The sequence below is a fragment of the Anolis sagrei genome, chromosome 8 (assembly GCF_037176765.1).
Source record: "Anolis sagrei isolate rAnoSag1 chromosome 8, rAnoSag1.mat, whole genome shotgun sequence".
In the NCBI taxonomy this organism is placed as follows: domain Eukaryota; kingdom Metazoa; phylum Chordata; class Lepidosauria; order Squamata; family Dactyloidae; genus Anolis; species Anolis sagrei.
The window spans coordinates 6,557,116-6,574,681 of NC_090028.1; the positions used below are offsets into that span (position 1 = coordinate 6,557,116).

The window sequence follows — 17,566 nt, forward strand, 5'->3', positions numbered from 1 at the left end:
CCCCCCCCCCACTTTTTGTAGGTCCCGGATGGAGCTAACACAATTGTGCTTGGCACGTTAGGAGACATGCCTTCCCCGCTTGCTATTATTGGCGGAAACTGCTCCTTGCAGGGCTTTAATCATGAAGGGAAAGACCTTTTTTGGACGGTGAGTACAAAGATGAAGTAGTTATGATTTTACAAATTAAGCGCCAAAATCGACAGAAAAAGCAGTTCAATTGTTTTTTTTAAAAAGCAGTTCAAAAGCATTGACGTTATGTAGTATTTTATTTTATTTGTCGTGTCAGGACAACCAGTCAAATTATATTACATTTCTAACAGAACATAGCAAACAAACAGACAAAATACAAAATTTGTGAGTTTGGTAGTTGATTAAATGTCCTTTGACCAGTATCTGGCCACTTGGAGTGCCTCTGGTGTTGCTGCAAGAAGGTCCTCCATTGTGCATGTGGCAGGGCTCAGGTTGCATTGCAGCAGGTGGTCAGAGGTTTGCTCCTCTCCACACTCGCATGTCGAGGATTCCACTTTGTAGCCCCATTTCTGAAGGTTGGCTCTGCATCTCGTGGTGCCAGAGCGCAGTCTGTTCAGTGCCTTCCAAGTCGCCCAGTCTTCTGTGTGTCCAGGGGGGAGTCTCTCATTTGGTATCAGCGATTGGTTGAGGTTCTGGGTTTGAGCCTGCCACTTTTGGACTCTGGCTTGCTGAGGTGTTCCAGCGAGTGTCTCTGTAGATCTTAGAAAACTATTTCTAGATTTAAGTCGTTGACGTGCTGGCTGATACCCAAACAGGGGATGAGCTGGAGATGTCTCTGCCTTGGTCCTTTCACTATTGGCTGCTACTTCCCGGCGGATGTCAGGTGGTGCAATACCGGCTAAACAGTGTAATTTCTCCAGTGGTGTAGGGCACAGACACCCCGTGATAATGCGGCATGTCTCATTAAGAGCCACATCCACTGTTTTAGCGTGGTGAGATGTGTTCCACACTGGGCATGCATACTCATCAGCAGAGTAACATAGCGCAAGGGCAGATGTCTTCACTGTGTCTGGTTGTGATCCCCAGGTTGTGCCAGTCAACTTTCGTATGATATTGTTTCTAGCGCCCACTTTTTGCTTGATGTTCAGGCAGTGCTTCTTGTAGGTCAGAGCATGGTCCATAGTGACTCCCAGGTATTTGGGTGCGCTGCAGTGCTCCAGGGGGATTCCTTCCCAGGTGATCTTCAGAGCTCGGGATGCTTCTCTGTTCTTGAGATGAAAGGCACATGCCTGTGTTTTAGATGGGTTGGGGATCAGCTGGTTTTCCCTGTAATAGGCAGTAAGGGCACCTAGAGCTTCGGAGAGCTTCTGTTCTACCATCTCAAAACTCCCTGCTTGAGCAGTAACGGCACGATCATCAGCATAGATGAAACTCTCTGTCCCTTCTGGCAGTGGCTGGTCATTTGTGTAGATGTTGAACATGGATGGAGCAAGCACGCTCCCCTGAGGCAGGCCATTCTTCTGTTTCCGCCATCTGCTTCTCTGGCCCTGGAACTCAACGTTATGTAGTAATTTACAGGTAAGGGAGTTCAAGGAGTCATTTGCCTGCCTGTTTGCCTATGCATTCAGCCCTTGCTCAGAGGAGATACGATAGCCATGTATAAATATGTGAGAGGAAGCCACAGGGAGGAGGGAGCAAGCTTGTTTTCTGCTTCCCTGGAGACTAGGACGCGGAACAATGGCTTCAAACTACAAGAGAGGAGATTCCATCTGAACATGAGGAAGAACTTCCTGGCTGTGAGAGCCGTTCAGCAGTGGAACTCTCTGCCCCGAAGTGTGGTGGAAGCTCCTTCTTTGGAAGCTTTTAAACAGAGGCTGGATGGCCATCTGTCAGGGGTGATTTGAATGCAATATTCCTGATTCTTGGCAGAATGGGGTTGGACTGGATGGCCCAGGAGGTCTCTTCCGACACTATGATTCTATGATTCTATGCTCAGTCCAAAATGGGTGTTTTTAGCCATACTGTTGCTGCATGCAGAGTATTGAACAACATTTAAAGTGTGTTGTTAATTCTCATATCTTTGCAGCTGATATTTTTGACACTAAACAAGAAATATTGATTAATATTTTTCAAACTGCAATTATAGGTAACTGGTGACAACGTTCGTTCGTTGGCGTTGTGCGACTTCGATGCGGATGGGAAAAAAGAGGTAAATGGCTGCCGGCTAATATTTGTATTTGCTTTTTTTGACAACATTAGAAACTTAAAACGTTTAAGAACTGGAATTACTGGATCTGTAGACAATATTGTATATTAATACAGCCTACTGAACTTTTTCAGTCTTAGGCTGTCATGGTATCTGCTCTCTCTGGACTCTTGGGAAGTGCAGGTTGTTCTTTTAATAGGAAGCATGTGCCAAAGGGTTTGGTTGCACTTATATCCTACCATTTGACCTCGTGGGACAAAATGTTAGTCTAGATCAGGCATGGGCAAACTTTCGAGCTTGGGGGCTGCATGGTGGGCTGGAGCGGGCTGGGTGGGCCGGGAGGGAGGGGGGTTCTTCCCAGGCCCCCTCCCTGCCCTTTCCTCCCCTTGCTCTTTTCTTTCAGGCAGAAAGTGAAGGAAAGATGGGAAACATTTGGAGCCCAAAAGGGTTGGTCTTGGTCAGGATGAAATGGTGGACAGGAGAGAATAAGTGTATCCATGGGACCCCGTATTTCCTACTCCTAATATAGAATCCTAGAACTGGAAGAGAACCCCAAGGAACAAGAGGGAGGGAGGGAGGGAAGGAAGAAGGAAAGAGAGAAGGAAGGAAAGACAAAAGGGAAGGAAGGAGGGAAGGATGGAAGGCAAGGAAGGAGAAAGAGGGAGGTAAGGAAGGGAGGGAGGGAAGGGGGAGGATAGAGAGAAGGAAGGAAAGACAAGGGAAGGAATGAGGGAAGGATGAAAGGGTGGAAGGCAAGGAAGGAGGGAAGGAGAAAGAGGGAGGTAAGGAAGGGAGGGAGGGAAGGGGGAGGATAGAGAGAAGGAAGGAAAGACAAAAGGGAAGGAAGGAGGAAAGGATGAAAGGCAAGGAAGCAGGGAAGGAGAAAGAGGGAGGGAAGGAAGGAAGGGAGGGAAGGGGGCGGAAAAAGAGAAGGAAGGAAAGACAAAAGGGAAGGAAGGAGGAAAGGGTGAAAGTGTGGAAGGCAAGGAAGCAGGGAAGGAGAAAGAGGGAGGTAAGAAGGGATGGAGGGAAGGAAGAAGGAAAGAGAAAAGGAAGGAAGGATGAAAGGCAAGGAAGGAGGGAAGGAGAAAGAGGGAGGTAAGGAAGGGAGGGAGGGAAGGGGGAGGAAAGACAAAAGGGAAGGAAGGAGGGAAGGATGAAAGGGTGGAAGGCAAAGAAGCAGGGAAGGAGAAAGAGGGACATGAGGGAGGGAGGGAGGGAGGGAGGGAAGGAAGAAGCAAAGAGAAACGGAAGGGAAGGAAGGAAGGATGAAAGGATGGAAGGCAAGGAAGGAGGGAAGGAGAAAGAGGGACATAAAGAAGGGAGGGAGGGAAGGAAGAAGGAAAGAGAAGAAAGGAAAGACAAAAGGGAAGGAAGGAAGGAGAAAAGGAAAGAGGGAAGGAGGGAGAAAATTGGAAAAGAAGGAAGGATGAAAAGGAAAGATGGAAGGAGAAAGAGGGAGGTAATGGAGGGATGGTAGGAAAAAAAGAGAGGGAGGGAGGGAAGGAAGGAAGGAAGGAAGGAGGGAAGGAAGAAGAAAATTAGGGAAGGAGGGGGAAACAGGGAAAGAAGGAAGGGCAAAAGGGAAGGATGGAAGGAGAAAGAGGGAGGTAAGGGAGGGAGGGAAGGAAGGAAGAAGGAAAGAGAGAAGGAAGGAAGGCTAGAATGGTAAGAAAGAGGAGAAGAGAAGAGAAAAGAGCCCAAGGGGCTGCATCTGGCCCCCGGGCCCAGGTTTCCCATACCTGGGCTAGGGGCACCCCTAGTGGCCTTGCTTCGGAGTGCTTGTCCTCAGGCCTTTCCCAGCCTAACTCTGTCCCAAGGCTGGAATACAGACAAATTTAGTGTAAGAGTAGTATGTGTGAGGGCAGGATGCCCTGTTCATCTCTCTCCTGAGGCAAAAGGAGTGTATCCTTTTCATCTGAAGCCACATTTTGCATGCACTTATTCCTCTCCTGCACAGCCTGCTTGTTAGAAACCTGTGGTAATAGTTGTAAAACCTGAGGTTCAGGCTCAACAGAGAAGTCTCCCCAGAAATTGGTTTCCCACATCATTCACACTGAATTGCTTTGGCATTTTCACTCGTTAATCTGTCTGAATTATTCTAATGTTAAACCAACACCTTCCAGACGTTGGCTGCGGTAGCTTCTGCAGTATCTTTAGGAACCTCAGTGATCAAAAAAGTTGTGGTCCTTAGAAAGTATGAGTTCACACATTATGCTGCAGATTGTGGTTGTTAGAGAAGGATTAAGGCTGTATTCCTTGAGGGAGGAGGGTTAAGAAAAGCAGAAAAATTGCTCTCCACCTGATTCTCAACCCTGCAATGCATGTTGGAAATATATTCAGTTTGTCACTTAGACATTTAGATGGGAAAAAGGAAACAAGAGCCTGTACAAGAACTGTCACAACTGCACAGACTGAAATGTGATGCTGCATTTTAAAAGTTGTGCTTTCTCCCCTGTGCAGCTGCTTGTTGGTTCTGAAGATTATGATATCAGAGTTTTTAAAGAAGATGAGATTGTGGCGGAAATGTCAGAAACCGAGGTAAAGTTTTTCACCTTCTGTATCCATGAGTACTAATTTTATTTATTATTTATTTATGATTTATTAATCAATTTTATATACCGTCACTCCCTGAAGGCTTGGAGCAGTTTGCAATATACATGTGTAATACATTACATTTAAAATCAAAGAAAAAAATTCAAAAGGATTTAACAAAGGATTTAATTTGGATCCTAACATGAGATCAATATTGTGAAGTTATGGTCACACCTTTTTTTAAAATTCTACATCAGAGCCTTTGTATAGATGTGTCTTGTTCAATTTGTTTTAAAATTCTGCGGTGGGATTATGAGATTTCTTTTGAGCCCCGTTCACTTTCCATTATTGATTCCATTGATTACTGCAACGCGCTCTACGTGGGGGTTTTTTTTTTTTTTAAATAAATAATAAACATTTATTACGGTCAATGACCAGCATCAAAAGGTACAAGTGACAGGGTGTGCGAGTGTCAGAGTACACACGCATGTACAAGCACATGTACAGAAGTATACAAGCATCAGATTACACACACATCTGGGTATCAGGAAACAATGTTAAAACAGAGTTTAAAACCCAATATTGAATAAAGTAATTAAAATGGTGTTAAACATTTAAATACTAAAATATCAATGGTAAAATATATGTTAAAACTTTCTAAGTCTGTGTCAGCATCTTGGGGCGACAAGCCATAGCTGCTGCACAGAAGCTAGCAACCCTGACAGTGACCTTGGGGTGTTGGTCAGACAGGAGATAATCTGTATAAAACCTTGCAGATCTCCCTGGTAGACTTTCTAGAATAGGATTTATAAAATGTTTACGAAGGTCACGGTAAAAAGAGCAGTACAGCAAAACATGCTCCACAGTTTCCACTGTCTCGTCCTCACAGGGACATAGGCGCTCATTGTATGGTACTTTGTTGTATCTTCCCTCCAATACAGCAGAAGGGAGTACATTGTATTTAGCCAAAGAGAACGCCTTCCTATGTTTGGGAATAGTTAGATTGCCTAGATACTCTGCAGGTAGCAGTGCCCTTCCATTATCTTTAAAGATTGGAAGAAAAGAGGCTGCGCTTAGATAGTTTTGCAGCTCAGTGTCCCAGATACGCTGTCGTATGTTTTCTTTGGCTTTTGTATAGCCCATGGTCAGGATATTTTTAACTGAGAATCCAAGGTTTAGGATTTTCTCTTGAACTATCTTTTTCCACCTTGATTGGAATAGATCATCAAGGGTCAATGGAGCCAAACCTTTGGGCAAAAATATTAGTTTTAACCAAAGATTTAATTTATACATCCAGATCCAAGACTCAACAGAGATCTGACCTGTCTCCAAAAGTAAAATTATGTTAGGCACACAGCTTGGGAGGCCAAGGATGCTTCTTAGGAATTTTGTCTGGATGGTTTCTAAGGCCTTGACACTTTTAAATGCACAGAGTTGTGCTCCATATAACATTTGAGGCAGAATCTTAGCATTGAAAACTTGAATTGCCGAAGGTACATGCTGGCCACCTTTTCCATAAAAAAATGATAAAAGTGAGTTGTAACTCCGCTGTGTATTTGCTATAGAATGGGATACTTGGGCATTCCAAGAACCGGTAGTCTGGAAAATGACTCCTAGATATTTATAGAGTTTAACTTGCTCAATTGGATGCCCATTGATTTGCCAGCGGTGTATGCATCTTTTCCGTGTGAAAACTAACACTTTTGATTTATCATTATTAATTATGAGCTGTTCAGCTTTGCAGTACTCATCTAACCCTTTTAGGAGCCGTCTCAGCCCAACGCATGTTAGAGATAAAAGTGCTGCATCATCTGCATAAAGTAAGACTGATATTGCTCTCCCGGCCAATTTAGGGGGGTGAGGGTTTACTCCTGCAAGTGAGTTAATGAGGGAGTTAATATAAATATTAAACAAAGTGGGAGCAAGAACACAACCTTGCTTTACTCCCGTAAATGAGGGAATTGGCTTAGTCAAATGGCCTTCTTGGTTACATCTCACTTGCAGGTGAGTTTTTTCATAGAGGCTGCGGATGAGAACCAGCAGGCGCCTGTCTATCTTAGTAGCCTCAAGTTTGCTCCAGAGTCTGTTTCTTGGGATTGAATCGAATGCAGACTTGAAATCAATGAAGGCTGTGTAAAGCGTTCCCCCGGCTGGAGAGGAATATTTTTCTGCTAAGTGTTGTAATATTAAGCCCTGATCAACAGTTGAACGTCCGATTCTGAAACCTGCCTGTTCCTCTTCTAAGAAGTTTTCTTCCTCCAACCAGCTTAATAGTTTGTCTAGGAGATGACAAGCATACAGTTTGCTGATGATGCTTAGAAGACTGATTGGTCTGTAGTTGGCAGGATCTGATCTGTTGCCTTTTTTATAAATGGGGACAATTATTGCAAGCCCCCAATCCGATGGTATACAGGCAGTTCGATCAATGCATGTGAACAGGGCTGCTAGGACTGGTGCCCACCACTCAGGATTAGCTTTCAGCAGTTCAGAGGGCATATGATCACTTCCTGGGGCTTTGCCTGGTTTGAGTTCGGAAATGAGTCTGCCGATTTCAGATGTTGAGACAGGGGGCCAGTTTGGCAGGCCATTAAGATCTTGTGAAGTTATTAAAACTTCAGCTTTCCTCCCTCTGCTCGTGCTGCTGAAGAATTTTTCCCACGTTTTCACAGGGATGTGGTAGTCTAGCCCACGGGGGTTGCTTTGCCAGCCCCTGGATACCATTTTCCAAAAGGCAGCTGTGTCATGCGTTTGCGAAGCGGTGATTAGTTTCTGCCAGTTTGATCTCAATGCCTGCTTCTTTTTTTCCTTAATTAGGTTTTTGTATTTCTTTTTCAGTGGCAGCCATTCTGCAGGTAGTGATGGCAAGTCTAACCTCCTGTACTCTTTGTACTTTTCAAGTAGCAGCTTCTTCATTTCTAGGCACTCTTGGTCAAACCAGGGTTTGGACGTAGGATGGCAGGAACGTTTTTTAATATGGTTGTTGCGTTGCAGATGTTTTTGCAGGTGTGTGAGAAGGACCTGGTATGCGCATAATATATCTTCTGATGTTTTCGCAGATAAGAGGGCATCTCTTAATTTGAGTGTGTTTTCTGAATGTAGAGCAGCAGTTGAGGACTGCTCCAGGTTGGTGGTCCATTTAATGCGGGAAAATCTTAACTCAGCCGCAGGTAAGGGTCCAGGATCAGACTCTGCAAGTAGTCCCTGTGCCTTAAAATTTATGACTGCAGTTAAAGGCAAATGGTCGCTTTCAGTTCGTATTACCACTTCAAATCTTGTGACTAGATTTAACAGGTTATATGATACCATGAAGTAGTCAATTGTTGATGCCCCCATTCCAGATGTAAAGGTGAATTCGCCATGTTTATCTCCTTCAACTCCCCCATTCAAGATCACCAGATCTAAATTGTTTGCCATTTGTAGTAGACACAGGCCAGAGAAATTGCATGTTTTGTCTTTGGATTGTCTCACAGGAACCAGATGTCCTGTTTCTGCTTCAGGGGGGTATTCGCCAAAGTGGTTGTAGATAGTATCATCATTTGGGCCCAATCTGGCATTAAAATCTCCAGTCAGAATCAGTGAAGCTTCTGGGTACTTAGTGGTCATTTTGTTTATGAATTCTAGTAGTTTGAGCCACCTATTCTTAATTGGCTGTCTTTGGCGTAGTGGAGAGAAGTACACATTTATTAATAGCCAAGTGGATAGGCGAAATTTAATGACCAAAGACATCGCGATATTGGGCAACAGAACAAGCCTCGAGGAGGTGATTCGAAGTTTAGTAGAGATTAATATCCCAAGTCCTCCCTTAGGGCGACCTCCCCTTGCACTGGGCTCTGCTTCAAGGAGGTGTGATTTGAACCCATTTAACTCTAAATTGTCACAGTTCCAGGTCTCTTGCAGGAAGATTATATCATATCTTCCAATAAAGTCACAGAAAGAATGGTCGGCCATCTTGTTGCGCCAGCCAGCAATGTTCCAAGACAGGAGTGATAGCTGGCAGGTCTGATGTGATGATGTGAGTTGGCTGGAGGTATTTAATAGTCTTCCAGCTAAGGTTCGAGTAGAGTTTCCAGAAACATGATTGTTTACTGTGTTTTTTAAAGTGGTACTGCATGATCCCAGGTGATGCCTGATTTCTTTGTGCCTCTCTGTATCTTCTGCTAGGCATTCAGTAGTATCCGGGGATGTATTCAAGCTGCTCACATTGGAGATTATAGGCTTGGTGATGTTATTTGGAGCTGCTACTATAGCTGTGTTCCAGGAGATGGTCTTTTGTTTGCAGGTATCCTGGAGCCCCGTATGGCTGTATATCTCTCATGCTGTGTTCTCATTCACCCCCTTGCTCTCTGCTTCAGTGCCCAGGGGCGATTCACATGGGCATATGATAAGAGAATTGTCAGGGTAAACACAAGGATTTGTATTTTGGGGTTTGATAATATTCACCTTTGGAGACAATGGGAAATGTTTAGTAGTGGTCTCGTCTCTCTCCTCAGGGTATAGAAATCTCATGTTTAGCCAATTTGCATTATCTAGGGCAACACTCTGCTGTTTAGTTATTTCCCTGTGTCCTACCTCCTTTGAGTATTGGCATTTTCTATTAATTTTCCTCAAAAGGTCGCTTAACGCCTCAATTCTTTCTATGATCAATCTTTGTTCCATCCCTGGCAGATCTGCAAAAGATGCAACCAGAGACTGTTCCTCATCACTTAGCAGATATCCCTGGTCATGGGTGTCTTTCCCTCTGTCAGTGGATCGAACATCTTGGGCCATATGGGAATACAGCCGCTGGTCATTACTCTCATTCAGTTCCTTTACTAGCATTGAGTTATCTGTGGCTTTTTGGGTAAACACCTTCCTAAAAAATCTGGTGATAACAATGCCTTGTTCCAGAAAAAGGTCTTTGGTTCTTACCACAAATTTGGCTAAATTAGGATCGGCAAAGGAGACTATAACATCAATGTGTATTTGATCGTTGTCTAGATATTCAACCTGATCTATGTCGGAAGGAAACAACCCCCCCTGTAAAACCCTTTCTAGAAGTCCAAGCACATGGGCTCTGCGTTCCTCCAAGCTGACCAGTTTCCCTGGTTTTGGGACTTTGATCAGCACCAACCTTTTTGGCTCAAGGACCAGACTCCAGTTTTCCCTGTGTTGTCCTTTGTCATCATTCATCTCTCCATAGCTTTGCTGTTCTATTATTGGCAAGGTGGGGTTGCCCTTGAAGACTGCCCGGAAGCTTCAGATGGTCCAGCACTCGGCAGCCAGGTTGCTAATGGGAGCGGCACTCAGGGAGCACACCACTCCTCTGTTGAGCCAGCTCCACTGGCTGCCAATCTGCTACCGGGCACAATTCAAGGTGCTGGCGTTAGCCTATAAAGCCCTAAACGGTTCCAGCCCCACTTACCTCTCCAAACGCATCTCCTCCTATGAACCGACTAGGACATTAAGATCGTCTGGGGAGACCCTGCTCTCGGTCCCGCCTGCATCACAGGCGCGTCTGGCGGGGACGAGGGACAGGGCCTTCTCGGTGGTGGCCCCTTGGCTATGGAATGCCTTACCTGTAGACATCAGACAGGCCCCTTCGTTGTTGGCAATTTGGAGAAAGGTTAAGACCTGGCTTTATGAACAAGCGTTTGGCTAAACAGTACAACTGAACACAGAAGACGGTAAATTGAACATAGGAATGGCACAAGGATTATGAGAACGGATCTGATTTCATTGAGGCGTTATGATATGAGTTGATAATTGTTGTTGATTTTGTCTGTTGTATATGATGTGTTTTAATTGCCTATGACATTGTTGTAATAACCTGTATCGTGTAAACCGCATTGAGTCGCCTGACTGGGCTGAAAAATGCGGTATAGAAATAAAGCAAATAAATAATAAAATAAATAATAAATAAATTATTATTATTATTATTATTATTACTATTATTATTATTATTATTATTCTCCTCTCAGGGACTTGGGGTGGCTAACATGAGGCAAGGCCAACAAATACAGTGAGCAAATAAAACACATACTCGAGTATAAGCCGACCCGAATATAAGCCGAGGCACCTAATTTTACCACAAAAAACTGGGAAAACAGATTGACTCGAGTATAAGTCGAAGGTGTGAAATGCAGCCGCTACGGGTAAATTGCAAAATAAAAATAGATACCAATTAAATTACATTAATTGAGGAATCAGTAGGTTATATATTTTTGAATATTTACAAAAATATTCAAATGGTAATTTAAGATAAGACTTTCCAACTCTGATTAAATGATTATTTACCTTCTTCAATGTAAATGTGCTTATGTATCCTTCCAATAATAATAGAGTAACATAATAAATGTAATAACAACAACAATAATAAAAAGAGTAAAATAATGAGGTTCTTGTGGGTTTTTTCGGGCTATAGGGCCATGTTCTAAAGGCATTTCTCCTGACGTTTCGCCTGCATCTATGGCAAGCATCCTCACTACCTCTGAGGATGCTTGCCATAGATGCAGGCAAAACGTCAGGAGAAATGCTTCTAGAACATGGCCCTATAGCCCGAAAAAACCCACAAGATAAAATAATAAATGTAATAATATATTAGTAAAATAATAAATGTAATAATAATAAATAGAATAAAATAATAAATGAAATTAAAATAATAATTATAACAGAGTAAAATAATAAATAACCTTGACTTGGTTATAAGCCGAGGGGGACTTTTTCAGCCTAAAAAAAGGGCTGAAAAACTAGGCTTATACTCGAGTATATACAGTAATCTATATAAATAAAAATGTAAAGCCACTGCACGTATTGACACCAAATTTGGACACAAGACACCTAACAACCCAATGTATGTTCTTCACTCAAAAAACTTGATTTTGCCATTTGGGAGTTGTAGTTGCTGGGATTTATAGTTCACCTACAATCAAAGAGCATTCTGAACCCCACCAACAATGGAATTGAACCAAACTTGACACATAGTTCTCCCATGAAGGGTTTGGTGAGTAGTGTCCTTTGGTTTTGGAGTTGTAGTTCACCTACATCCAGGTAGAGCACTGTGGACTCAAACAATGATGGATCTGGACCAAACTTGGCATGAATACTCATTATGCCCAAGTGTGAACACTGGTGGAGTTTGGGGAAAATAACATTGACACTTGGGAGTTGTAGTTGCTGGGATTTGTAGTTCACCTACAGTCACAGAGCATTCTGAACCCCACCAACGATAGAATAGGGCCAAACCTCCCACACAGAACCTCCATGACCATTAGGGTGGGCCACAGCAACGCGTGGCGGGGGACGGCTAGTAACAAAAATAAAGTACAAGCAGTAAAAACAATAAAATACAACAATAAAAAAATAACACAGTGGGATAAAAACACCGGGTATGAAATAAAATGAAAATTAAGGATAAGGAATAAACGAAGTGAGCTGGGCCAGATACAAGGATAAAAACAAGGGGACATAGGGTGAGATGGGAAAACTGGAGTGGTTTATCTGGTGGAAGATACAGGAGGGACCAGCTATGGGTTTAATTGCCCACTAAGAATAAGGTGAAATGCATCAGGGTATATGCTGGGACAATCATGGTATGGAGATTGTTGTTCATTCATCAAAACCAAGGCGGAACAGCCAGGTTTTCAAGCTTTTCCTAAAAGCTGACAGGGTGGGAGCTAGCCTGATCTCCAAAAATAAGGGGCCACCACCGAGAAGGCTCTCTCCCTCGTCCCCACAAGCTGTACTTGTGACGAGGGTGGGAGCGAGAGGAGAGCCTCTTCGGAAGATTGAAGAGGTCGTGCAGGTTCGTAGAAGGAAACACGGTCACGAAGGTAGGCGCATCCCAAACCATTCAGAGCTTTGTAGGTGATAACCTGCACCTTGAATTGGGATGGGAAAGTAAAAGGCAGCTAGTGGAGTTCCTTAAACAGGGGGGTAGACCGCTCCCTGTAATTTGCTCCAGTTAGCAATCTGGCTGCGGAGCGTTGAACCAAATTTCCAGGCTGTCTTCAAGGGCAGTCCCACATAGAGTGCGTTGCAGTAGCCCAGTCTTTCCTTTCTCAGTTCTCTAGCTGAACTCAACCTGGAAGGATGTATGGGAGCAAAACACTGATCTGAATAATTTCCTGCAAACTAGGAGTTTTTGCAGTGCTTCTTTTCCTAGCTCATGAGTTGCAGAAGTATTGACTGCAGAAGAAGAATCCAAAGTGGAAAAACTATAAGAAGTCCTGTTCTAAACTGCAGGGATTGTGTAGAGTGTTGGAATTAGCACTGGAAGAGCAGAGATAATGTTCTGTGTGGAAAAGCAATTTCCAAAATGGGTGGGCGGAATGTAGATCTGGAACTACGGGTAGATTTCTAGTTGATTTGCTAGTTTTTCTGAAACACCATTACTCAACAAATAGCATCCCACAAAACGACTCCTTCACACACCTAAATTATCTTGAGGTGAAGAAAGATGGTGTAATTAGGACTGAATTTATGTGAGCTCCATTGAGATCTGAGACTCAGAACAAGATTCACAATTTGTTCCTTGTAAGTACTGTTTCATTATGTGCCAACTGTGGATTTTGGAACAGGCTGTGATGGGTAGATCTTAGAGGATTTCATGGCAAAACAAGTTCAGTCCTATATCATAAATGCTGACCACCTATCTGCTACAACAGATGATAATGATATTAATAATAATAATAATAATAATAATAATACTTGATTTATATTCTGTCCTATCTCCCCAAGGGGACTCAGAGCGGATTACAGCAAACATTCAATGAAACAATATCATACGAAAGCTGACTGGCACAACCTGGGGATCACAACCAGACACAGTGAAGACGTCTGCCCTTGCGCTATGCTACTCTGCTGCTGAGTATGCATGTCCGGTGTGGAACACATCTCACCACGCTAAAACAGTGGATGTGGCTCTTAATGAGACATGCCGCATTATCATGGGGTGTCTGCGCCCTACACCACTGGAGAAATTACACTGTCTAGCCCAGTAGTTCTCAACCTGGGGTCCCCAGATGTTTTCGGCCTACAACTCCCAGAAATCCTAACAGCTGGTAAACTAGCTGGGATTTCTGGGAGTTGTATGCCAAAAACATCTGGGGACCCCAGGTTGAGAACCACTGGTCTAGCCGGTATCGCACCACCTGACATCCACCGGGAAGTAGCAGCCAATAGTGAAAGGACCAAGGCAGTGACATCTCCAGCTCATCCCCTGTTTGGGTATCAGCCAGCATGTCAACAACTTAAATCAAGAAATAGTTTTCTAAGATCTACAGAGACACTCGCTGGAACACCCCAGCAAGCGAGAGTCCAAAAGTGGCAGGCTCAAACCCAGAATCAGATCAATGGCGGATACCAGATGAGAGACTCCCTCCTGGGCACACAGAAGATTGGGCAACTTGGAAGGCGCTGAATAGACTGCGCTCTGGCACCATGAGATGCAGAGCCAATCTTAAGAAATGGGGCTACAAAATGGAATCCACGACATGCGAGTTTGGAGAAGACCAAACCACAGACCATCTGCTGCAATACAACCTGAGCCCTGCCACATGCACAATGGAGGACCTCCTTGCGGCAACACCAGAGGCACTCCAAGTGGCCAGATACTGACCTCACAACCTTTGAGGATGCTTGTCATAGATGTAGGCGAAACATCAGTTAGAGAATGCCTCTAGAACATGGCCATACAGCCCGAAAAAACCTATAACAACCCAGTGATTCTGGCCATGAAAGCCTTTGACAATAAATCTCTGAGGATGCCTGCCATATATGTGGGTGAAACATCAGGAGAGAATGCTTCTGGAACATAGCCAGACAGCCCAGAAAACTCACAGCAGCCCAATAATAAAAGATTCTCCGAGCTACAATCAGAACTGGGCTCTCCAGTAACAATATGGTACCCAAAAACATCAACCAGATCTATTGGAAGGAGAGCCGCGCTCTCCCGAACAGACGGAGCATCACCCACCGGGCAAATGTTTCCATCGGTCTGGTCTGACTCTCCCATTTATTGGCCTCGATCCATCCATTATTGTATCTAGGCATCGATCCAAACGTCGGCTGCATCACTTGGGTTAGATGAAAAGAGAGCGGCTATAACTGTTCCTAACCTCAGCCAAATAAGATTGCTATCAGCTTTGAAAACTAGCCTATGGTTGCTACGAACAGAACCTGTTGTCAGCCATTTTGGCCAAATTTACCTGTGTCCTAGAATGGGATGGAAGAGCTTTTCTGAATCTTTCATCCATTGTCACCTATATAATGAGCTCTTTATACAAGTTTGGAGCCTCCGGTGGCACACCAAGTTAAACTGCTGAGCTGCTGAACTTGCTGACCGAAAAGTCAGTTCAAATCCGGGGAGCGGGGTGAGCTCCCACTGTTAGCCCAGCTCCTGTCGACCTCACATTTTGAAAACATTCAAATGTAAGTAGATCAACAGGTACTGCTTTGGCCAGAAGGTAACAGCGCTCCATGAAGTCATGCTGGCCACATGACCTTGGAGGTGTCTAAGGACAACACCAGCTCTTTGGCTTAGAAATGGAGATGAGCACCACTCCCCAGAGTCAGACACAACTAGATTTAATGTCAAGGGGGAACCTTTACCTTAATTTTATACAAGTTTAGAGATAAACGGATACCGCTTTGGCCAGACGGTAACGGCGCTCCATGAAGTCTTGCTGGCCACATGACCTTGGAGGTGTCTAAGGATAGTGCACCAACCCCCAGAGTCGGACACGACCGGACTTCATGTCAGGGGAAAACCTTTACCTTTACCTAACATAACATTACTGCTGAGCTGCTAAACTTGCTGACCGAAACGTCGGTTCAAATCCGGGGAGCGAGGTGAGCTCCCACTGTTAGCCCCAGCTTCTGTCGACCTCACATTTTGAAAACATTCCAATGTAAGTAGATAAACAGGTACCATTTCGCCAGAAGGTAATGGTGCTCCATGCAGTCATGCTGGCCACGTGACCTTGGAGGTGTCTAAGGACAACGCCGGCTCTTCGGCTTAGAAGTGGAGATGAGCACCAACCCCCAGAGTCAGACACGACCGGACTTCATGTCAGGGGAAAACCTTTACCTTTACCTAACATAACATTACTGCTGAGCTGCTGAACTTACTGACCGAAAGGTCAGTTAAAATCTAGGGAGCGGGGTGAGCTCCCACTGTTAGCCCCAGCTTCTGTCGACCTCACATTTTGAAAACATTCAAATGTAAGTAGATAAACCGGTACCGCTTTGGCCAGAAGGTAACGGCGCTCCATGCAGTCATGCTGGCCACATGACCTTGGAGGTGTCAAAGCACAACGCTGGCTCTTCGGCTTAGAAATGAGATGAGCACCAACCTCCAGAGTTGCGCACGACCTGACTTCATGTGAGGGGAAAACCTTTACCTTTACCTAGCATAACATTACTGCTGAGCTGCCGAACTTGCTGACTGAAAGGTCGGTCCAAATCCGGGGAGTGGGGTAAGCTCCCACTGTTAGCCCCAGCTCCTGTCGACCTCACATTTTGAAAACATTCAAATGCAAGTAGATAAACCGGTACCGCTTTGGCCAGAAGGTAACGACGCTCCATGCAGTCATGCTGGCCACATGACCTTGGAGGTGTCTAAGGACAACGCCGACTCTTCGGCTTAGAAGTGGAGATGAGCACCACTCCCTAGAGTTAAACACAACTAGACTTAATGTCAAGAGGAAGCCTTTACCTTAACTATATAAAAGTTTCGAGACTAGAAGTGAGAGCTGTTTCTGTCTTGCATTTTCTCTTCAAATTAGACAAACATTTAGTTCTGGGAACACCTTGACTTCTCTTTCCTGGGAGCCATTTGGCTCTGTTGAAGGATTCTTACCATTACTTTGCTGATCCTTTTTGATGTGAAGCCCTTCTGAGTTATTTTGCTTGAGGCCATATTCGAGCACAATGTTGTGGGATACGGAGGATGAGACATTCCCATCCTGGCTTTTATTGGCTCCATTCTCCAAAGGCTGGCACAGTAGTGAGAAACCGGCCTGAATTCAGATATATTGAGAACCACACCTTATGTTTCCTTTGCAAAACATGCAGATATTCTTATGTTTCACCGTTATTACCAAAACAAGTGTGGACGGGTTTTTTGGTTAACAAGAACTCCACAATCTACCAACAGCCGCTTGCGTCAAAGGCATAGACATGGAATTAATTAAGCACCAGCACTTGAATTTGTTTTGATCGTTAGAAATTAATAAAAACAATATTCTTTCCAAATACACAGGATTCTCTATTACGATATTTTATTATTATTTTATTACCGCAGTTATTTATTGCCCATATCAGCAGCATGGAATATTCATAAACATTTTCATGTTCAGCAGCTCTGTAGGAGCCAACTACCGTATATACTCAAGTATAAGCCGACCCGAATATAAGCCGAGGCACCTAATATTACTCCAAAAACTGGAGAAACATATTGACTCGACTATAAGCCGAGGGTGGGAAATGCAGCAGCTACGGGTAAATTTCAAAATAAAAATAGATACTAATAAAATTACATAAATTGTGGCTAAATGTTTTTGTATCTATATATATAAAAATGCTCTGTGCTTAATGAGTACCCTAAAAACAAAAGAACCAATGAACGAAATCACACCAAATTTGGCAACAAAACGTCTCACAACACAAGGAGTGACCATCACTCAAAAATTATGATTTTGTTATTTGGGAGTTGTAGTTGCTGGGATTTATAGTTCACCTATAATGAAAGAACATTCCGAACTCCATCAACGATGGAATTGAACCAAACTTGGCCCACAGGACTCCCCTGACCAACAGAAAACACTAGAAGAGTTTGGTGGGCATTGACCTTGAGTTTTGGAGTTGTAGTTCACCTAC

General features: G+C 44.0%; 1 protein-coding gene across 1 annotated transcript in view; it reads left to right on the plus strand.

Annotated features, from left to right (window-relative positions):
* BBS2 (Bardet-Biedl syndrome 2) overlaps positions 1-17,566 on the plus strand; it is a 61,649-nt gene that overhangs the window by 12,372 nt on the left and 31,711 nt on the right. The window contains exons 3-5 of the mRNA XM_067471004.1: positions 22-147; positions 2,117-2,179; positions 4,640-4,717. Of these exons, the coding sequence (XP_067327105.1) occupies positions 22-147; positions 2,117-2,179; positions 4,640-4,717 (267 nt within the window). The remainder of the gene's footprint in view (positions 1-21; positions 148-2,116; positions 2,180-4,639; positions 4,718-17,566) is intronic.